This window comes from Podarcis muralis, chromosome 5 (genome assembly GCF_964188315.1).
Source record: "Podarcis muralis chromosome 5, rPodMur119.hap1.1, whole genome shotgun sequence".
Lineage (NCBI taxonomy): Eukaryota > Metazoa > Chordata > Lepidosauria > Squamata > Lacertidae > Podarcis > Podarcis muralis.
This window is the reverse complement of record NC_135659.1, coordinates 58,223,973-58,246,689: the sequence shown is the minus strand read 5'-3', so window position 1 is coordinate 58,246,689 and position 22,717 is coordinate 58,223,973. Positions and strand designations below refer to the sequence as shown.

General features: G+C 41.5%; 1 protein-coding gene across 6 annotated transcripts in view; it reads right to left on the bottom strand.

Moving 5' to 3' along the window:
* Positions 1-22,717, bottom strand: part of FOXP4 (forkhead box P4) — a 140,047-nt gene that overhangs the window by 81,592 nt on the left and 35,738 nt on the right. For all 6 annotated transcript variants that reach the window (XM_077928935.1, XM_077928934.1, XM_028734127.2 and 3 more), the window contains exon 2: positions 16,837-17,035. In XM_077928935.1, coding sequence (XP_077785061.1) covers positions 16,837-17,019 — 183 coding nt within the window. In that variant the 5' untranslated portion in view covers positions 17,020-17,035. The remainder of the gene's footprint in view (positions 1-16,836; positions 17,036-22,717) is intronic.

Sequence of the window (22,717 nt, the reverse complement as noted above, 5' to 3'; positions counted from 1 at the left end):
AAATAAAGTAAAAGTAGCTTCTGTTGAGCGGTAAGAACAAACAAAAAACTGATGAAGATCAAATAGAGTTAGGTAAAAGAAAAACCAACAATTGAAAGAAAACATATTCAACCAGTTTAGAAAGAAAGAAAATAAGATAAATTAGATGACTGTCAACAGGCAAGAATCAGTTCGTGCTAAGGGAAAGCTTGCCAAAACATTACAAAAATATAGGTAATGGTAAGATCTCCAGAAACCGTTTTAAGGGAAAGACAAAATAGGAATAAAAGAACCAGAGGTCTTTTTGGATGAAGACAAACAGAAAGACCATTCAAAGAAACAGGGGATAAAGGAAAAAGAAGGCAGCAGAGAGGTTCCAAAAAGAAAGGGGAAAAGAAACAAATGCCATAAATATCAGAAATAAATAGCAGTTCATTTATATCACAAAAAATGACCAAGAGTCTGAGGAGCTGAGTGAGAGAAAGAAGAAAAAAGGTGGAGCAATAATTTAACAACTGAAGAGAGACAATAAGCATTGTGGAAAAATCAGTTTTGAATATTGCCTAACAGGGGAAAAGGGTGAGCATTAAGTCTAGTCTTCTAAAAAACCAGTGTGCTCAGGACCTGCGCCATAAACGTGCAAGTTGTCTAATATATGAATGAAGAGACTGGAAGTAAGAAGTAAGCCAAGGCTGAGAAAGAAAGGATTATGAGACCAGGCAGAAGAATAAATTATAGTAGAAAGAACAGAGCTAAATAGTGAAACAGCCTTATTAGGAGAAGATGAAGAGAGAGAAAACAGGAGGTGATTGCAAAGAAATCCTTCAAGAGAAGGGTTTCATCTAGGATCACAGAGTAGAATCAAGGAGGAGAGTAAAAGCAAGCAAGTGGTGATCAGAAATAAAGAATGAAAGCAAAAGCAGCAAAACAAGAAAGTTTATTGCAATATCCGAAAGATCAACTAGGTTACTCTACTAGGAGAGATGACAGAACATACTGCACTACCCCGTCCTCTGCCTTTCAGTACCAAAAGTTAGAGATGCAGGATACTTCCTTGTAGGGGCTTAAGAATGTTAATCGTTGACAAGAGTTTCATAGGGATGCCATGAAGAGGATGGTCAGATCGTGAGAAGGATTTAGAAGAGCTTGGTCAGTTGGTGCTGGATGATCCTGGATGATCTTGAGTGGGAGGGGGGTCCTAGCAGATTAGGGGAGGTGAAGTCAGGACCCCAAGAAGTGTCTGGAGGGATCAAGTGGGTTGGCAAAGGAGTATTCAATCCCCGACATCAGACATCCCAAGCCAGATACTGCTGTTGTGGAGCTGTCTCTGGACACTCCTGTCAGTGAGGAGCCTCCAGGCAACTGAGAATAAGGATTTATTCACTTTTTTATATATTTTATTTTCTATTTTTATAACAACAATAATTTTCATACACCTACATATTCAATCCAAATTTACTTGATTGACCCTGTTTCCATTTCCCCCTTTTATTTCCCTTGCATCTAGTTATTTTTCCACATTATTTCAAATTCTTTTTCATATCCTAATTCTATTTTCAGTTCATAAATGTTACAACAATCCTGCTAATGTTTCCACATTTTTACAGTGTTTTTTAAAGTAATCTATATATAAAAAAATCCATTCTTGATTAAATTTTTCCTCATCTTGGTGCCTGACCTTCACGGTTAATTTAGCCATTTCGGCATAGTCTATCATCTTGGTCATCCATTCTTCTTTCGTTGGGACATTCTCTTCTTTCCTCTTCTGGGCAAGCAGCATTCTGGCAGCTGTGGCCGCATACATAAATAATCTCTTTTGCTTCTTTGGCACTTCATCTCCTAATATTCCTAGTAGAAAGGCCTCCGGTTTTTTGACAAATGTATTTGTAAACATTTTTTTCATTTCATTATTTGTCATTTCCCAGAAGCCCTTTACCTTTTTGCATGTCCACCACATATGAAATAACGTACCTTCTTTATCTTTACATATCCAGCATAAATTAGATGAATTTTTATACATCTTCGCAAGTTTAACTGGCGTTAAATATCATCTGTACATAATTTCCATATAATTTTCTTTTAGTGAACTGCATGCCTTGAATTTAAATTGCAAATGGGTCACTGGCAATATATTGTTGTTTTTTTAATTTACCATTTTTTTCTGGGTAAATCCAGATTAAAAGTTTGGGGGTGGGGTATTGATACTACAGATGCCATGAAGACCTTGTGGGGGGGGGGCATGCATGAGGAACACCCACCCCACAACAAACATCCACTTAGATTAGATTCTATTATCCCACTGCCATCAAGAAAAAGCAATCCTAGCATAAACAGTCATTACATCTTAGAACTGTAAAAGTCAGCTAGAGACTAGAGTTAAGGTTTGCTACATGGTTGTATCCATGAAAAAAGATGGAGCCTTTCACAAGGAAAAGAACAGGTAAAAGGAACCGCCATATTCATATTACTCTACAAATTCTCAGTGGTTAGCCTGAAACAACATCCCCCAAAGACACAGAAAGAGACGATTGTAACAGGGAATTCAGTTTTGGTGTGCAACTGTGGAGTGGCACTTTCATCTAAAGACAGAATGTAAGAGACACTGAAGACTCAAAAAACTACTGAAGAGGGATTTTTCCTTGAAAAGAGAATCTGATAAACTTCTGAGAAAGGTAATCAACCCAAATGCTCTGGGTATTTTAATTATTTTATTTTAAATATTTGTATTTGATGAGGACATTTTGCAATATCATTTTGGATCTTTGCCTTTTCTTTTGCTTCCCTTGGTTTTGTTTTTCCTAAGAGGAATATTAGCAACAATTCAAAGCCACTTGGCAATTGTGTTAGCCCTTTGGCATCTTCTTAGGATGAAATAAGAAGCTCCCATATGGGAGTATTCTGGCTGACATACAAATACTTTTCTTTAGATTTTTAACCCACATAATTCACAGAGGCTTAAAGTCACATTTTTAAATGAGTTTCAAAAAAAGTTGTTCAAAACTATAAACTGTGTTAAAAACAAACATGTTATCCGATATAGCCACCAAATCCCTGACAGCTACATGTTTGCCCAAATAAGAAGGTCTTGTTTTGATGCTTCTATACTCTGGCTTAATCAACTATCTGAAGGAAGAGAGTTCTAGAGTAGCTATCAGAAAACCCCATTTGAACATCTTCATCATGTGTACACAATGCATTAAAAAAACAAATCTAGTGGTCAAGTCGGCTGACAATAGCAAACATGACAGAACAGATGGGAAGAACAGCTGGGCTGAGAACTAGGAGACTCTGGCTCTGTGCATGGCTGCACCATATGATACAGCACCCAGATTACAAGATGGAGCATCTCCCTAGATAGTAAATGGCTTTTGGATACTGGAGTGGCTGCCTACCAAGCATGTCCACTGACAGTCCTCATCAAACAAGGCTAAAAAGGCCTCCTGCACAGGCTGGGACTTTGCCTGGGCAACTCAAGTATTCCTTTGCTTTTGGCTCTCGACTTGTGCTTTGCTTTAGACATCCCAGTTCTGTTCCTTTGCTCTTGGCTCCCACTCAACAGTTGCCTAATGATCAGCTCAGATGTGAAGCTATCAATCAGAATTATCCACTGTTCCAATCATTCCATTTCAGTTTCCTAAAAGGAATTATTCCCTCTCTTGTCCCCCTGGTACACTGTTCTGGAGGATCTGCCAACGCCCCCCACAAACCAATTTCAGGGGGTGCACAGGATGATGAGAGGGAAGGAGGCCCACTGCACAAGTGGAAGCCTTTGCACTGGGCTTCTGCTGATGGGGCTAAATTCAACCCATTCTACTCTTAATATTATATAGTGGCCCAGTTCACATGTCAAATTAAGCCATGGTTAAAATATAGTTAAAAACATTGACCAGGAAATAAGAGAGTCTGGCTCGACATGACATCTGATCTGGGGCTTGCTGCTTGTTTTCCAAAACCAACCATGAGCAGTATGCCAAGAACAAGGTTCAGTTATTGCTCATGATTTATCTGGAAAGAAACAAACCCTTAAGTCAAGGTTCTGGTGTCATGACAAGGCAAACTCTTGTCTAGTTTCTTCCATGGTGCAGCACCAGGATTGGAGCAAGAACTTTACAACACTGTATACCAGCTTGCTGCTTGTTCATGTTAAAACCACAGCTTGTTCCAAACTATGGTTAATGTGATGTGTGAGCCAAGCCACAAAGGAGAAAGAGAGAGCATGAATACATGCATGTGTGATGTTCTGCTGAAAGTATATTTAATGAAGCATTCACTTTAATGGTTTATATTATGTACTGTATATTAATATTAAGAATCAAAAATGCACCAAGAACTGAGAGCCATGGATGAGTTTGAGTTTGGAAAATGAAAAGTGTTTCCATTTCAAAAACATTAACCTGAGATCTGTATTATTTTCAAAATCTTCCCCACCCTGCCCAATTTTAATCCACACCAATCAGCTGCATTTCTGGGGAAAGAATTTAGCTTTGGGAGCTTACTGACTTTTTCAAAGTGAATTTTAGTTCCGACTTATGCTCTGGGTTCTAAGCCAATGTAGTGTGGATCCAAGTATTTGGCTCAATAGTTGTTTCTGTCTGTATTTCTTTCTGTCTGATTTTCAGCTGCTACTTTATGGCTTAGCTGCAAATATCCAGAGCAACAAAGCCTGCAAAAAGGGTTGTGTGTGTACACATCTAGCAACAAAGAAAGTCTACAATTAATTCCAGGTGCACATGGGCACTAAGAAAATCTTGTCAGTATCAGATCTCAAGAAGAAATAGGAGCTGCTGCTGTGAAGAATCCCACACTTTAGAAGTTTGAAGATCATCACCCTCTTAGGCAATGAATCAGCAGACCTGTTGCTGTCTACTTCAAAATGTTATAGGGATGTAGTTGAAAAGAGATATATTCCCTCCAACTTTTCAGCTGACCAAAATAGTGGCCAGACTTAAGAGTTGTGGTCATATCGGGTAATACTTTTCCCCACATGATAGATGAGCAGCTGCTTCTCAAATTGTACAATGAACCTAGACATCTTTCCCTCAAAGAAGCACTTCTAAGGAAATTGCATTTTCCTGCCCTTTAAAATGCAGGGATTTTGTCACTGAAAAAATGCAGTTTCGATCCAGCTTTTCCTTAATGTGATAGTTATTGCAATTAGAGGTTTGGTTGTGCAAGAATACCTACTGGCCAGTACTACTAACAATGCTATTTACAATTACCTCAAAACCACTCCAATGCAAATACTTTACAACCAATTATATTTATTTTATTTCTTTTGCTTTGGAAAAAAAAAGTGTCTTTAGAGACAAAGCAACTTTCTGCTATACTATGGAAATGTAAGCGTTTTCCGGGTAAGGCTAATCTCTCCTCAGATCAATGCACAGGAATAATTTCATGAACATTTTCAACTCCCCCCCCCCCCATTTCTCCCCTTTTCTCCCCTGAAAGCAGAAGCTTTGATGTACCAGAGCGGACTGTCCTGGATGCAGGCAGGATGCCTCCAGGAAGAATGCCCAATGCAAGAGACGAACACCTGGAGGAACGTGACACGAAATCAGCCAAAAGTAAGAGCAAGATGAAGCTTAATTAAGTTTTCTGGCATCTGCTTTTATCTTAAAATATTGTAATAAGAGCATCATGTATTGCACAAATATATTTATTTCTCTCTCTCCACACATACACACACCTGCAAAAAAAGGTCTGTTCTTGTGTTGCCACCCTCTGGACCTCGATCAAGTCACATACTCTCCCTTAAATATGAAACTGCTTCATCTTAGAGAATAGTTTTCATTTAACAGTTTAACATTTATGCAATGTATGAATGTCAAGAAATGGTTCCAAAAACTGTCCTGTAGGCTTACCTTGGGTGCTTAAAGCAAGAGGATGCCCAACCAGTACCAAGGTGTTTTTGAACACCATGTGACCACCATTTTTGAAAACTTACAGAATTCTCCACTCCCTGTAATCAGCACAAGTCCTAAATTTTGAAAGCAATAATATCTTATACTTCTGCATATACACAGTATTTTGGAGTTTGGATAAAGAAAACAAAGTAACCTTGGGAGGCTTTTAACATTTATTTTTTAGTCTTCAGACCCCCTTTCAGCAGCATATTCAACTAACAAACATGGTTATGCATTATTCTTTAAAGTGGAGGAACAGATTTTCATGACAACTAAATCCAAAGCTATAAAATATAGTAAAATCTGCAAACAAGTTATCAAAGCTGATAACGTCATCTTAGTACTGATACCATTACTACTTTTGTAAGCTACTGAATTACGGTATATAGAAAGTTTGTTTGGAATCACTTTAGAGGAAGATTTATAGGGCTTTATATAGAATTGGGAGGTGGGAAAAGAGCAAGTTCCTCGTTCAAACAGAAGCAGATTTTCATCAAGTGCCATACAAAGGCCAACGTTTAGTTTCATTTGTCCACCAGCCGTTATATTTCTGATAGTCACCTTTCATCAGCCACTCTAGATCCAGCCTGTGTTGTGGGAAACCAAGCACTCCACTCTCATTTCAGCATTGCACTTTAAATGAGATTCTTCTCTTCCAACTAGTATTTCCATTGCTTTCTAATTGCTGTGCGTAAGGTTGCGGCGGGACTGTCAAGGACACTTACAGGATGATGCCCGTGAGATTACCAACGAGAAGAGACATATCTGCACCCCCATCACACTCATACAATTTTTAGATGGTATTTTCTTGTCTTCGTTTCGGCTACTGCCTCACTTCATTTTTACTAGCAATTCCTGGAATACATCTCTCTCTTTCCTATGTAGGGTTGGCATGCCAGTACGAAATACTGTCAAATGACTGCCAACTTGACTGCAGTCAAATATTCCATGAAGCCATGATGTTGATGATACGCATATAATTGGTCTGCTATGTGTGGTATACAATTCCTTTTTAAAAAACTGACTTGAATTTTTTATTTTGATCTATTTGTTTTAAAGTGGAATTTCAGGCTGACCTTGGCGTTCCAAAATAAAAGCAAAAAAGACGGTTTGTTTCAGTGAACAATTAACATCAATAGAGATCTTATCTAACATTGGTTGCTTTCAGATAATATCCCAAGTCATGGTTTGGAGGACTGGGAATGAGGCACATGCTCACACACTGCCTCTTCCTACCTCCGCTCAAGATCTCAGTTAAATACATTGCTTTCTTGTTTAATGAAACTACAGCATGCCAGAAAGGCCACTGAACCACAGTGGCAAACCTGGATCACTTCACACTATTGCTTGCTATTTTGGATGTAGTGAAACACTACGGCATGATTAAACCAGGAAGCAATGTACTGTATTAAGCTGCATGCAAGGGGAGATGAGAATGTGCAAGCACATGTCTAATTTCTTATCCCCCAAACCATGGTTTGGAGTACTATCTGAATGTTAAAAGTTATGGCATGCCATTGATTGTAAAAAGTTGCAATTTTTAAAAACATTAGTATCATTGCTTCACAAAAAAAGCTACTCAAATTATAAAATTATCAAATTATAAAAGTATCAAAACTGTTGAGTATATATTTGCTGTTTGGGAATCAAGTTAATGCTTTACAGAGCAATCCAACCCCCGCCTATGCCAAGCTGTGTGGGTATAAATTGAGCAGAGGCATCCCTCCGCTCAGCTCTCCCAGGTGAGTGGGCCTCTGAACAGATAGAGCTGCTGGTGATAGCTCTGTCAGAGGGTATCCCCAAAATGGAGTATTCCAAGGGGTGCGGTGGAACCAGACCAAAATCTGCTGGATCCCGAATTGGTCTTACAGCCATCACTAGCTGGCATCTAATCACTGTGCCAGTCCAGAGCATGTGCAGGCCTGATTGTGTTATCCCCCCCCCCCTCCACTAAACACATGTGAACAGGGCTGTGGTTGTGAGTTTGGACTGTACCATAAAAATAAGTGACCGTTGGTTTGCAGTTGATGGATCAAGTCTTTTTTTCACCACTCAAATGTTCAACTCTACCCCATGCTCTCACTCATTTAATCTAGCCAACTTTGACACTGCCATTATGGAAGCACTGAGGGAAAGGGAAATGCTTATGAATCTTAAAATTTTATGGTTGTTTTTTGAATTTGGATTACAGATTTCGTGGTTTTATATTCTGATTTTATCCTGTTAACCACCCTGAGACCTGCGGGTATAGGGTGGTTTATAATTTAATTAATTGATTAATTAAATAAATAAATAATAGGGATTTATTTTTTTAAAATGGAGAGACAGCACAAATACTAGATGAGATCTGATACACAATTAATGGAGAAGTATGCCATATGCAAAAAACAACTTTGTTTTGGGAGAAGGTTGCAAAGGGTCAAGAAAGCGATAAATGAAGCCCATGGGCTGCCAGTTGGCAACCACTGGTTCAGATTACACTTTTTAATGTAACAACTGTAGGATTTTGTTAGGGGAAAGTGTGTAAAGTGAGTAGTAGAGCACAATCTTTTCATATGCAAGGTTCCCAGATGCGATACTGGGCCTCGTCAACCTTTTTTTTTTTTTAGGGTTTCGGTATCAGGTAATGGGGAAGACCTCTGCCTGCGATCCTGGAGAGCTGCTGCTGTAGCCACCAGACCGTGAATACAATCACGCAAGTGGGAGAAAAGCAATAAGGCCCCCAAAGGGTTAATCTCTTCTCCAGATGTTCTCAGCAGTGGCTCCCCAGGAAGTCAAGAGCAGTCAATGTGCAGTATGGCTCAGAGGATTCTTCTTCCCCTCCTCAATCCTGTCTTACCAAGTAGGTTGGAGGGGTTTTGTTTTTTCCCCATCACACTGCCTTGGTCTCTTGCTTTCCAGTCTCTGTAACGCTCCCTCTTTCCAAGGATTAAAGAGGATCTGAACTTGGAAAGGTGGGGTTCTGGTGGGGAGGACTTAGCCCAAGTTAAAAACTCATTAATGTGCAAAGACTAGAGCTCTTTTGAATCTCGTTACAGGATGTTAACACACTGGAGGTCTCTTGATGTTCCCACAGCAACCACTGTGGGAGTTCCCAGACGCTAGGCAACCCTCCCATGACCCTGGCTGACCTTTCCCCTTCTATGACCCTTGCCACAATGTAAGCGCGCGCTATTGAATCCCAGGACGTTTTTCAGCTGGGCCCCACCATTGAAACCTAAGGATTTCCCCCTAACACCATCAAATTTGCTAGAGAAAGATGGGAAGTGATCCCTCCATTCTTTCCACTCTCTTCAGAAAGAGTCTGCGGAAGCCTCACTGGAAGTTGTTTCTAATAGTCTACTCCTTGCAAGGAGGTGGGAGTTGTTCTCCCCATGTCCCCAGTGCACGTTCAGAGCAGCAAAATTACAATACAGCAACTGCATGTTTACTGTAGGCTAGAGCAGCTTTCAGACTACAGATATACAGACCCTTCTGAGCTAAAGCATGAGTGGGAATATAAATAGAAACTCCCAAGACTGCTTTGAAAATGAACACATTTCGGAATGAACAAGGCACCACAGAGCATTTTGTTGGAGCCACATTTCAAGATCCAGGCTATCTAGAATCAAGGGCTCTTGACCCACAGACCTTCAAAATGTGTGGAAATAGCCATAACATAATTTTAAGGTAAAGGTAAAGGTACCCCTGCCCGTACGGGCCAGTCGTGTCCGACTCTAGGGTTGCGTGCTCATCTCGCTCAAGAGGCCGTGAGCCGGCGCCGTCCGAAGACACTTCTGGGTCACGTGGCCAGCGTGACGAAGCTGCAGCTGGCGAGCCAGCACCAGCGCAGCACACGGAAACGCCATTTACCTTCCCACCAGAACGGTACCTATTTATCTACTTGCACTTAAGGGTGCTTTCGAACTGCTAGGTGGGCAGGAGCTGGGACCGAACGACGGGAGCTCACCCCGCCGCGGGGATTCGAACCGCCGACCATGCGATCAGCAAGTCCTAGGCACTGAGGTTTTACCCACAGCGCCACCCAAAGTCCTAGGCACTGAGGTTTTACCCACAGCGCCACCCGCGTCCCCTAACATAATTTTACTGATTCTTAAATCGTTGTTTCACTGGACCATACAGAGAGCTCAAATGGAACACAATCCCCCACCCCTCCATCTCCCAAAAGAAGACATTGTTCAGGTCAGAGCCGCAACACATATGTCCATATTGACTGCACTAGGAAAGTTTTACGGATATGTGGATAGATATTTCCTATTCTGGCAACCTGTTCCAAAACACGCTCTATGAAGACTTGTACCCATAATTTGAAAAAAGAAAAAAATAGCAATGTTATGGGTAATAACAAGCTTGAAGCTGGACAGATGAAGCCTGGCATATTTTAAGAGAATTAATTACCATGGCTTTGATCACCTCCATCACAGCTAGTTTTATTATCAGGATTTCAGATCTTCCTACTGCCGTTTCCATCTCCACAAGCAGTTCATTGGTGACCAGATTGCTTTTGTAGGCATCTGAAAAGTCTTTATCTATGGCATGACTACACACAGAAGCATTATCATACACAACACTTCTTTATGCCAGTACAGCCAACATGGTACTCTCCAGATGTTTTTGGACTCCCAGGTCCCATCAGCCCAAGCCAACATGGCCAATGGTCAGGGATGGTAAGAGTTGTAGTCCAACATCTGGATAGTAATACATTGACTATCCTTGCCTTATTGCATGTGTACAAATTGCATGCAAGTCACAGAATCATATAATTGTAGAGTTTGAAGGGATCCCATGGGTCATCTAGTCCAACCCCCTGCAATGCATTCTCTGCATAAAGTTGTGCAACAAATGCGATAAGGACTGTTTAAAAAGCATTAGTGCTTCTGCATGAAGAATTATCACAGATATTTTGAGCAGTTGGCAAAGGCAAGTGGCAACATCTATACCAAGACATATGCATACAAGATCATTGACTATCATATGTATATTTCAATGCAACAGTATCCGTGTGCTTACAGAGCCAGAAGCGAAATACGACAATATTGTTATTGCTGGATTGTTGTTGTTTTTTATATAAAACAACAACAACAACAAGTAGGTGCTACAGAATTACTTTTTTTTTAAGTCCCTGGGTACAGGCTCACAACTGAATTAAAGACCGGACACATTACAGAGAAAAAGGAAGGAAAGTAAATGAAACTATAACGTGGCTGTTCTGTTTTCCTGACAGCAGCACACAGTGTTTAGTGTTTTCTCAGAGTCTGCCTTGTATCAAATTGGAAAGGGCAAGCTCCACAGGAGAAAGGTTACTTGGAGGTGGGGGGAAAGACAGGAACCCAAAAGAGCTGCAATACCCACAAACACTGGGAACATAGGGCTGGGAGGTTTGATTAATTGACCAACTTTCAAAGGATATAGAAGCATGACTGGGCGTTTAGGTTACTGTAGCACTTTATGTGTGATTTTTTTTCTCCTTTGCATGGAAAAAGGTTCCCGCAGGGGCAATATGATCTATTAGGTAACAGGTCAAAGTTTGGGAGTTAGCCATGTATAACAAAACAAATCAAATCCACAAGGTCAAATCTTTGTTTCATAAGTTATTACTTTAGACATCTAGCAATAACCAAGTTTGCCTGTCAGAGCTCAGACTTGATACCCAGCTGCCAAATCATATGCTGGAGCTTCTGCTTTGGCCTCTGATAAATGGAGACCTTACTGCGATACATAAAAGAAATAGCTCCAGGAACCACTGAACTTTCCAACACATCTGCATGCAGCACTCAAGGGATCTGCTTGCCCATCCCAGATTTCTTTCTTCAACCATCCTGAATTCAGGTTCAGCAGCTCCTCTCTTCCTAACATCCTCCTCCCTTTTTCTAGCCTCAGGACCATACGCCGGCTGCAGGTCACACAGCCTCCTTGTTCCTTTCATCTCTATTTAAACAAGCTCTTCAGCTCTGCCTGTTGCATGGAAACAGACACTCCGTCTTGTTCAAAAGTGACGAGCGCTCTCTTGCCAGTGCTGTTTGTTTCAGTCTAAACTCCTGTCAGATGCCTGACTTCTGACTCTCTCTGTTTATCTCCCTCTCCTTCTGTCACCTCATTACTCCACAGCCCAGCTCACGTTTCCAGGCCTTGTTTACCAAAAGCTCAGGAGTTGGGCACTTTGTCTGATGGGAAGAGGTGGAGAGAACATGTTATACCTGCACAGCAGCTGGAATAACCACAACAAAATCCTCTACTGTGATCTTCAAAATGTGTTCTTACAGTATGTGTACCATGAACAGATCTCTTCAGTGAAGCAACATTAGCAGGGTCCTGGGTTGCAGCTACTTTATAAAATATACCAACCTTAAGAGAACAAAAAATCCTTGAGTTGACCAAGCAGAGGCCTCAAAACCAGGAATCAGATAGTTCTAATCCCTACTCTGAGCCTTACTGTTGTTTGGGCAAATCACTTTGTCTCTCTGTAGGAAAATGGCCGATGTGCTACTGCCTTCCTTGTGGAGTACAATCAGCAAAGGCTTATGTTGTTCTAGGTGTTTGGTCATTTTGCAGTAACCCAATGACACTTGCATGGGAATCAGCATTCAAAATCATTACCTCCTTTGCCAAAGGAATAGAATGCAGCATTGAGAAGGCACCTAGCTCATAGTGCAAGCCAGAGGCTACACAACTTGGGGGGAAGGGTTGAGAGATTTTTTTCAAATAGGCTGGGGGGGGGCACACATCCAGAAGTATTCTGGAAAAGGGCTACTGTATTATATTTTTGCACCACACATCTCCAGAAAAACAAAAGTAGCTCAGTTAATTCCACAATGAACTCCATAAAAAGCATGTGGATGGAGCTGTAGAATTTCTATAGACAGCACTGAATCATATAAAATCCTAGAAGCAAGCACTGTCTAGACATACTTATTAAAGTCCACCTACTAGTCTGCGTTCATCAAACATGATCAGACCCAGGATGTCCATACTCAAACTTTGGGAGATGATTCATGTACGCAGGTGAATTAGAGAATGCTATCACCCAGAGCAAACTAAATGCATCTAGCATGTCAAAAGCAACTGTTCTGAAATGTGTAGTGCTGAACACCACATATACAAACACACGGTATTATACAAGTAGTTTCAACAAATACCCATAACACAGGATAAAGCAGGAGGTGTGTGTGTGTGTGTGTGTGTGTGTGTGTGTGTGTGTGTGTTGAGCTTCATATATACAAATGGCTTTTGACACAGAAAATACATGTCCAAAATCGCCCTAACAAAGACTAGCTATTATTCTGAAGAAGCAAGTTTTAATCTGTCTTTCCATATTTGATGGCATTAGCCATTTGCCCTCTAGAAGTAGTTCTTCATGACCAGTTTTATTACATTCTAGGCCTTAACTCTTCTTGTGGCAGGAATTTTACTAACTGGTTGCATAATATGTTCACCAATATCTCTCTCCCCCCCAGCCTTTTATTTACAGTCCACTTATTATTTTTCTAGTCCTCCTCCTGAGAATTAGTCTTGGGGGTTTTTCTGTTTCGTTTTTAAAGAGGAAGTGTGAGATGGCGCATTTGGGATCTGAAGCACAAGGAAGAGACAGAAGTTGTCAGACAGGAACAGACCAATGGCTCTGAAGCCTCTTTAAACAGGGGCAGATATAGGATGCTACTGGAGAAGGTGTAAATCCTTCATGAAGCACCTAATTGTGCAAAACTCTATATATGGGGACATTTATTACTGACCCCAGCTGCTGCTCAGCTTGTTCCCTGAAGCATGAAGATTGATGGCACCAATGGTTCTCATCTGAGCTACTGTCACTGCAGATGCCATCTGCGTTCAGAAGTCTCCTTTGCCTTTAAATACCGTCTCACACTGGTGAATTCTACAGGTTAATTATATGCAGTGCTGAGGGGGCAGGGGCATGGAAGAAAGGCAAACGTTACTTGGGATAATGATTCTTCCCTCCCCCCCCCCAAAAAAAAACAACCTTCTTTCAGTTACTTCACACCTAAGCTCTTTCATTTCTGGTGAAGAAAAGAGCACAAGAAGTACAGTTGCTCCCCTTTACTACTTATTCAGAATCATAGAACTGTATTGTTGGAAGGGACCCGAAGGGTCTTCTAGTCCAACCCTCCAGCAATGCAGGAATCTCAACATGGCTTATCAATTGTAGTACAGTGGTACCTTGGGTTACAAACACTTCATGTTACAAACACTTCAGGTTACAGACTCTGCTAACCCGGAAGTAGTACCTTGGGTTAAAAAATTTACCTCAGGATGAGAACAGAAATTGCGAGCCAGCAGCGCGGTGGCAGCGGAAGGCCCCATTATCTAAAGTGGTACCTCAGGTTAAGAACAGTTTCAGGTTAAGAACGGACCACCGGAACGAATTAAGTGCGTAACCAGAGGTACCACTGTACAACATTTTCCACAGCCATCTCTTCAAGAGAGTTCTGCCACAGAGCAAGACAGGATATCATATCTGCCTTTGGACAAGCAAATGCAGTAAAAATGAAGGTATAATATTAGTTGCCACTCTGTGGCACATGGCAAGTCTCAAACCAGTGGCATAAATAGTACATCAAGCCAAACCACATAGTATTATAACCTCCACATTGTTGATGTCAGATGATTTGACAGGTGGGTTGTCCTGCTTGCCTATCAAGCCCCTTGCACAGAACATCCCAAGTGACTGTCAGCCAGCTGGTTATTAGGCACTTGGGAACTGCAGCACAAGGGGCTGTGTCAGTCCTATGCTCAGGACTGAACGTAGGGCTTGCAAAGTGCTTTGTGCACCACTGCTCAAATGCCTGATAGTCAGCTGCCTATTGGGAGCTAGTGAAGTGCTGCCCATAACGCTTTGCAAGCCCTGTGCAATCAAGCTCCCCATGGGGAACTCAGTCGTGCAACCTATTTAGCCACATCTCTCCTTGCATCACAACTGATGTCACATATGGCATCACATGTAGGGCAGGGGGCATTATTTCAGGGAAACAGGCCCAACAGGCTTATTTGGTCCAGAGTCCATGTGTCATTCTCTCCTCCAATAGTAAAACCACTGCAATACAAAAAGTTGTGTTTGTTTGTTTGTTTTGTTTGTTTGTTTGTTTGTTTGTTTGTTTTAAAAAAAGCAGTCTCACACATTGGGGGCAGAGGAGATGCATTACTTGAGCATTTGGCTGTAAATGTCCCCCACACACATTGTACATCCTGACAAAGCAATAGCTTTAAATCAGGAGCAATCGCTTTTACACGTTCCCACAGTGGCTTAGGCACCAGGTTCATGTTACTCAGTGAGTACTGCATAATACTTTACCTGGGCAATGAGTGAGCACACATCTGTTTACTAGAGCCCACAATACTGTTAAACTAATTGCAGTGCCAAGCCCCAAGGCACCATGAAGACAGCCTTACTACAGCCACACACGCCCCTCTGAAGGAGGGGGAGAACTGTGTCTCTTTCATTCAGCAGGGGTGACTCTGAGAAGCATGACATGCATGATTACCCTTCAGATCAGGGGAACAGTGGCTTAACTGCATGAGAAACGGCTGTTATTCAGGTAATGGATTTACAGTGCTCACCACTAAAGTATCAGACACAGCAATTTTTTACAGCTTTCACGCTGGAATTTACAACTTAGACGAGAGGCGATCTCCGTATGAGTCTGGGCTCATTGCCTTATTTAGTATCTGAGGTTACTAAAGTTTCCTCTTAAGTTTGTTTTGAAAGGTAAATTGTAAGCACTTAAATCCATACACAAACGCTACATAAAAATTATATGCACATACATGCCTAAGAAATCGACACAAAAAAATCCCTGTAGTGCATGTGTTCCTATTTTCCTTTACACGCAGCACATTTAGAAAGACCACCAAAACAGAGCTGCACTGTGTGAACACGGGCAAACACACAGTATGCCAAAGGTGAACTCTGGCATGTACTCTTTGTTACCTCCAAATACCTGGCCAAGCAGGGTAGCTAGTGCTTCCAATTTGGGACTACTTAATCCCTGATTTGAAGGAAAGACAGCAAATATGTGGAGTACCGTCACAATGTGGCACCCATGTGTGTATTTGAGTCAGCTCCAAAGGGTAACACTGCTGTGAGCATACAAGATCACCTTTAGGACTTTGTGTGAGCAGAATGAATCCACAGTGACATGGTAACAATTGTTACGGCTGGTCAGTTTTCAAGGCAGGTGACAGTGCAGTGTTTGTAAGATGTGATTCATTGGGCTGCCCCAAAAGCCTGCTAGTACTACACAATGCCAGCACAAGACTGGCTTACTTGCAAAGCTGGAGATAGAAAAAACACACATGAACAGTAAAGTATGTACACAACTGAAGGAGGATGGTTCAAACTCAGAAGAGCACCTTCCAATGGGGTTGGCCACAAGATTAAGTATGCTTGAAGTTACAAGTGGACATACAAACAGCCATGAGCCAATCTGTTCACATGACTCTAAGAATATCCTGCCACTGAATGGGGAGTGTGGGGTACAGAGAAAAAGAAGCAGAGTGTGTACACACAAGGATCCGTCATAAACTAAGTCAAACATTTTGGTAAAAGTAAGCTGGAATGCTAATTTAAGGTATGCACATACCTAGGCATAAATGCTAATCCTAAACATGTCACATCTATGAAAAAGTCACTTCCATGAAAAAATATTCATTCCAATCAGAATTTTATGGAAGTAGGTTTCATGAAGGCAAGATTACTAAATGTGGCTGAGAACTGACAGCAGAAGACTATCCACAACCCCTCCCACCAATTAACCTACCCTATTCATGGCTTATTATCTTTCCATTGCCCTTTTTCTGCATTCTACTATACCACATAGTAGTAGAAAAGATAAAGGAAAAGGTTTGGGATCCGTTTCAGATCAACCTGTTCCTAACAGGTTGAGAGAAGCACTCAAAAGGTAGGTAAGCAAGAGAGTGTCTGGAAGAATCAAATCCTCAGTACCTGCTGCTGCTGAAAATGCAAGAGTTCCACTGGGCTCATTTCTCCATTGGTTTCTCCACTGGCTCCTCCTTCTCTTCCACATCCACCACCGCCTCCTCCATCAGTTGGATTGTTTAGGCTGCTGACCCCATTCTGACTGGAGGGAGTAGAACGTATTGTCTCCGAGGCAGATTCAACCATCATGACTTGCTAGCAGCACCTGCATAAGCAAAGCAGTCTATTACAAGAGCATAAATTTCAGCTGAAGCTACTATCTATGCTATACTGGAAGGCATCACTCTGCACAATGTTGTTCACACTGCAACAGCGTTCAGTTGTCCCATTTTACGACAAGGAATTTCATTAGTGCAAGGAGTTTCTGAGCTCTGAACGCAGTACTGCGCCTAGGATTCAGATTAAAACTGCAGAGTGGAAGGAAAGGAGGACCTTTTTCTGCCTCCCCACTTCTAGGTAGAGGAGAAGAGACCCTCTTAAGAATATTAGGGGGGTGGACACGGGAAGGACTAGACAATGTGAAAAATAAACGTAATATTCTAGCTGCAGTTCATTCATTTTCAGCTTTGAATTCTTGTTATAGAAAAAGCACGCCTGGGCATTCAGTTGTTTCGCCCATAACCTCGGTTTAAGGTGCCATTTAGCGCCTAGCTTTCATATCAGTTTCAAACACTGCACTGCAATGACCTAAGCACGACAGACTCCTCCCCATCCCAGATGTATAAATGCCCCAAGACATCCAGAAAGCAGGAACCAATGGGACATTTGCCAGAGAACAGCTGTGCCCACAAAGCTGTTTAGTACAGCAACGTCTTCAGTACACACACTAACATGTCCTCTTTTTTACCAAGTGAAACTCTCATAGAAATTAAAATAGCTTAGCTGCTAGGAGTCGTTTTCATAACACACTTGCTCTGGGCCTGCTGCAATGCATAGAATTTGGAGAAGCTCCTTACTTAGTAGTAGAAGAAGAAAATAATCCCTCATACAGAGTTTAGAAGTCAAAAGCATCACAGGAGGCCTAGGAGAAAGTATATCTGTCACCTACCTGAAACATTGTGAGAAACAGGCACTTCCATGACTGCTTCCAATGACATGCCTCAATCGGGGGGGGGGGGGGCCTGAAGCCCAGTTCAACAGGTTCACTCCCACAACATGAGATCTAGTAAATTTTATGAACCACTGACTATATTTTTGTTGTTGTGATCATATTATGGATTATGATGCCTTGCATGGCCTAGTGAATAAAGTCCGCTAGAGTAAACCTCTGAAGATAAAATCTGGTTTCTGCACTCTAAATGGGCGTATCAGCATAATGATTTCAAAAGAAAATGACGGCACAACAAAGGACTTCCCACATGAGCTGATGGAGTTGGCAATTTAATATTTCCAAGTCTCCTACCTAGCCATGCAGTCAGCACAAACACATCTGGATAAACTAAGATTTCATAAGAAAAGCAGGAGGTACTTCAGGAAATGTTTGCCTTTGAAAAGAGCCTTGCCCCCCATCTTCCACAAAATGCTGTTAAAAACCAAAGAATTTCTTTACCTTACCATGTAAACTGCAATGAATATGAAAGTTTTCGATTTCTATAGTTTGTCTTAGTGGTGATTACATCAACATAAAACCTGTTAAACCAGGGATGGGGAACCTCTGATCCTCCAGATGTGTTTGGACTACAACGCCTACCACAGCTAACCACTGACCATGATGCCGTGGGCTGACTGGAGAAGGAGTCTAACAACACATGGAGGGTCACAGAATAAGGCAATCAGTGCACATTTTCATGGCTACTCAGTACATAAGTAAATGGTAGGTTGCCAATCCCTGCAAGTTTGGGCTGAAGAGTTAACAAATACCAGGGCAGGATATGCTAATATTTCCGTTTTATTGTTAATAAATAGAAGGCAGCTTTCCTTTTTCAAAGAGTAGCACTTTACTCCAAACTTAACTTCAACATAACATAACTTTTGTACACTTTAGTGAGAAGCATATTCCTGCTGTTTGCTCTGTTTTGTTCCAAGGCTCAAAAAGAGTAGCAGCTATGCTGTGTGTTTTCATTTACACACACAACTACAACTAATCCAGAATGCGGCAGCTAGACTGGTGACTGGGGGCGGCCGCCGAGACCACATAACACCGGTCTTGAAAGACCTACATTGGCTCCCAGTACGTTTCCGAGCACAATTCAAAGTGCTGGTGTTGACCTTTAAAGCCCTAAACGGCCTCGGCCCAGTATACCTGAAGGAGCGTCTCCACCCCCATCGTTCTGCCCGGACGCTGAGGTCCAGCACCGAGGGCCTTCTGGCAGTTCCCTCATTGCGAGAAGCCAAGTTACAGGGAACCAGGCAGAGGGCCTTCTCGGTAGTGGCGCCCGCCCTGTGGAACGCCCTCCCATCAGATGTCAAAGCAATAAATAACTACCTGACATTCAGAAGGCATCTTAAGGCAGCCCTGTTCAGGGAAGTTTTTAATCTGTGATATTTTACTGTATCTTTGGTTTTTATGGAAGCCGCCCAGAGTGGCTGGGGAAACCCAGCCAGATGGGCGGGGTACAAATAATAAATTATTATATTATTATTATTTCAACATGTACCAATACCCCACTTTTCCTTTCAGAAGGAAGCCCAAACAAACGGCATACAAAAACAAGTATCAGAAGACAACCAAGCAATATGAAAACAAGCTACAATAAGCCTGCAGAGCGCTGATTCAATGCCTAAAAGAAAGCCAATTAATAAACAACACCACCCAACATAAACAAAACAATGGGTTAATAAAACACATACATTAGTCAAAACTGAAACAGCCATTATACTAGGAATTGGGACATGCCATTAAAAGGGGGGCAAATCCACCCTAGAGACTGGAGAAACCAAGAGAACCACCACACACAATAGGAGCAAAGAATACCAAGAGCCACAATACCCCCCAGACCTCTCATGTAAAACCTCTCTCACTGCAGGTTACTATTCCCTTGCATTATATGAGTATGAGTGACACGGTTTTTAAGCATCCAAAGGAAAACAAACAGCAACGTGAAATTGAATTACTGCTGCTCAAGTGCAAAGTGTACAGTAGCAAGAGCACATACTGCAGTAAACCAGCAGGCATCAGGAAGGCATCCATAGCAAACTAAAGCCAGGTCTATTTTGAAAATCCAGCCCTAACTGCAAAGAAGCCGCCAGATAGGCAAAGCAAGGAACTAGTAGAGAGCAGCACTGCTTTTAAACCCACCTTAAAGTCAAAGGCGACTTTCCACATTTTTACCATAGATGGGAGTGGGTATGCAAGGCTGGACAAATTACCATCCTGAAAAATCATGTGCCCATATGTCTAAATTTGAAATTAGCACCACCGGAATGATCGTGGGAGAAGCAATACAGCAGACCCAGCTTTTTGTTCCACTTTGTTTTTGAAACCTTTAAAGCTTGTCAGTTAAAGTTTCTTTCCTCTTTAAAATGAAAAGGGGGGGGTGGGAATGCAAAGAAGCTGTCTCTGCTTCTTCAACTGGTCTTCAACTGCTGGGTCTGGACTCATTACAGGTCATGTCCTGCTCTAAGGTGGGTTGCAGCAGCCACAGTACCACCGTACAAATACATGGTTAAAAAAGGAAAGGAAGAAATGTTTGGGCTAAAAGGTGGGTCCTCAGTCAGAAAAGACTACTGATTTGGAGGGGTTTTTGTTCCAGCCTCAGAAACTAACTAAGAAAAACCAAACAACTAAGAACGTAGTGGTCCTAAAGGACTCTTGGGAAGAAGTAATTTCTATCCCAAGCACATGCATCTATCAAGAACCCTCCATTAAAGAAAATGCCGCTGTAAGTGGGATAAAAACTATGGGGAATCACATACACACAATCACACACACAAAAGTAAACAATACTTTCTGAGGTTCAAACATGGGGAAGGGAGAATAGGGGAGGTTAATCCTCCCCCACCCATACTCACTATTAGGGAGAGTTCAGAGGCAATATTGATTTCTTCCCATTCATGACCCTATAACCTGTTAGGTATTTTGCCACTTGTACAGCTTAAATAATCCTGTAGGGGTAATATGGATCAGAGGGCTTTCCCCTTCCATCCCAAAGGAAACCTTTAAATAGTGATGGAAGTAGACCTCGTTACAACTTTAAGGAGCCCATAGGGAAAACTGGGGTCTGTATTCTACCCTTATATTGCCAGGGTTCCATAGCAATATGCATTCATATGATCTTCTCATTTTCCTTTTAAGCACACTCTTTTTCTGAGTACCTGGGTTGTTCTGCTGATATACTGGTTGGCATGGGGCCACTCACTTCTCTAAATAGAATTAAGTATGGTAAGTTCTGGACTTTAATATTTATGAATTTAATATCTATGAATTGAGTTTGTAAAAAGCGAAAAACTCAGAACTACAAGGAGGAAGACAAAGATTATGTCATCCTACAGAGCTGGGCAAGAATTAGTTGACATCACACACACACACACACACACAGAGAGAGAGAGAGAGAGAGAGACTTATTGACAAAAGGAAGAAAAAGAGGAGTTGAAAAAAGTCTGTTTTTTATTCTTCATACATTCAAAATCATCACTTCTGACCGAATTTATTTAGAGTAACTGTTTCCCCTAGCTGTACGCACAATCAGTAACATGTCCAGTGAGAGATGCTCTAGATTACTTACTTAGTTAATTGCCTGGTACATTGACAGCAGGAATTATTTGCAGTGAGGTTTGGCATTGGATAGGCCCAGCAGCTGGTATCTGCTTGACTTTAATAAAATGCTAGATTTTTTGCAGGGCAGGAGGGGATCCTCAGAGAAAATTCTTTTTGGAAGACGGAAAAGGTTCCTTTTTCTAAATTTCTCATTTGAGATAGTTAAGAACGCACTATTGTCATGTTTTCAAGCTTTTCTCTGCAACCAGAAAAGCTAGGAGTTTGTTTTAAACATAAAGTGAAAGAAGATTCTAATATTGACTCGCGTTACTTTAGCAGGATACTACAAATAGTTATATCAGCATAAAGGAGGAAATACCAATTATCTTAAACTGGTAACACCAATTCTGTTAGATCAATGGGCAGAGTTTTGCTACCCCAATTCTATACGGCAGTGCCATTTCACCTTAATAAATCTATCCACAACTGACGTAAGACTAAAACAAAATGGCTAAAACGCAACCGACACACTAGGGTGTCTTGTTTTAATTTTGTCTCTTGATAAAGAAAACAAGCTGCCAAGCCAGCAAAGAAGTGAAGAAGAAAAAGAACATTAACTGGGACTGGTCAGCAAGTTTGAAAGCGGAAGAGGGGCAGCAAAAAAGGGATATTTCTTTTTTCTACCTTTTCTTTCCTATGCATGGTTCCCCCCTCCCTTTTTTTGGCACGATAGACCGACAAACTGGGAACAACATAATTGCTGAAATGTGGCGTGTAATAATAGCTATTCAGAAGCTGATCATTCATATTAAACAGGGTGAAGCAAGCTTCTCATTTGCATGTTTGAGATTATATGCATTTCAAAAGTCATTTCCGCAGGGTGTATGAATGACATTAATTCCCATGTGGAGTTGTCGACTCTCTCCTGTAGTCCCTCACACTATCAAACACACACACACACACACACACACACACACACACACACACACACACTGACATACTTGTAGCTGCAGGAGAATTCAAGGGCACAGAGATTACTGCATTTTTGGTTTTGTTGAAAATATACATGTTTCAGGCTAGTGATACTAGGACACAGGATAGTAGGGCACTGGAGAAACAGCATTCTGAGACAAAGGCTGTTGAACTTGGACTGTGGGAGTTGCAAAGTTAGCAGGAAAGATGGTGAACATTTTGCAAGCAAAACAGAGATACAATTCAGCTTTTAGTCACATGCTAACTATACAAAGCTGC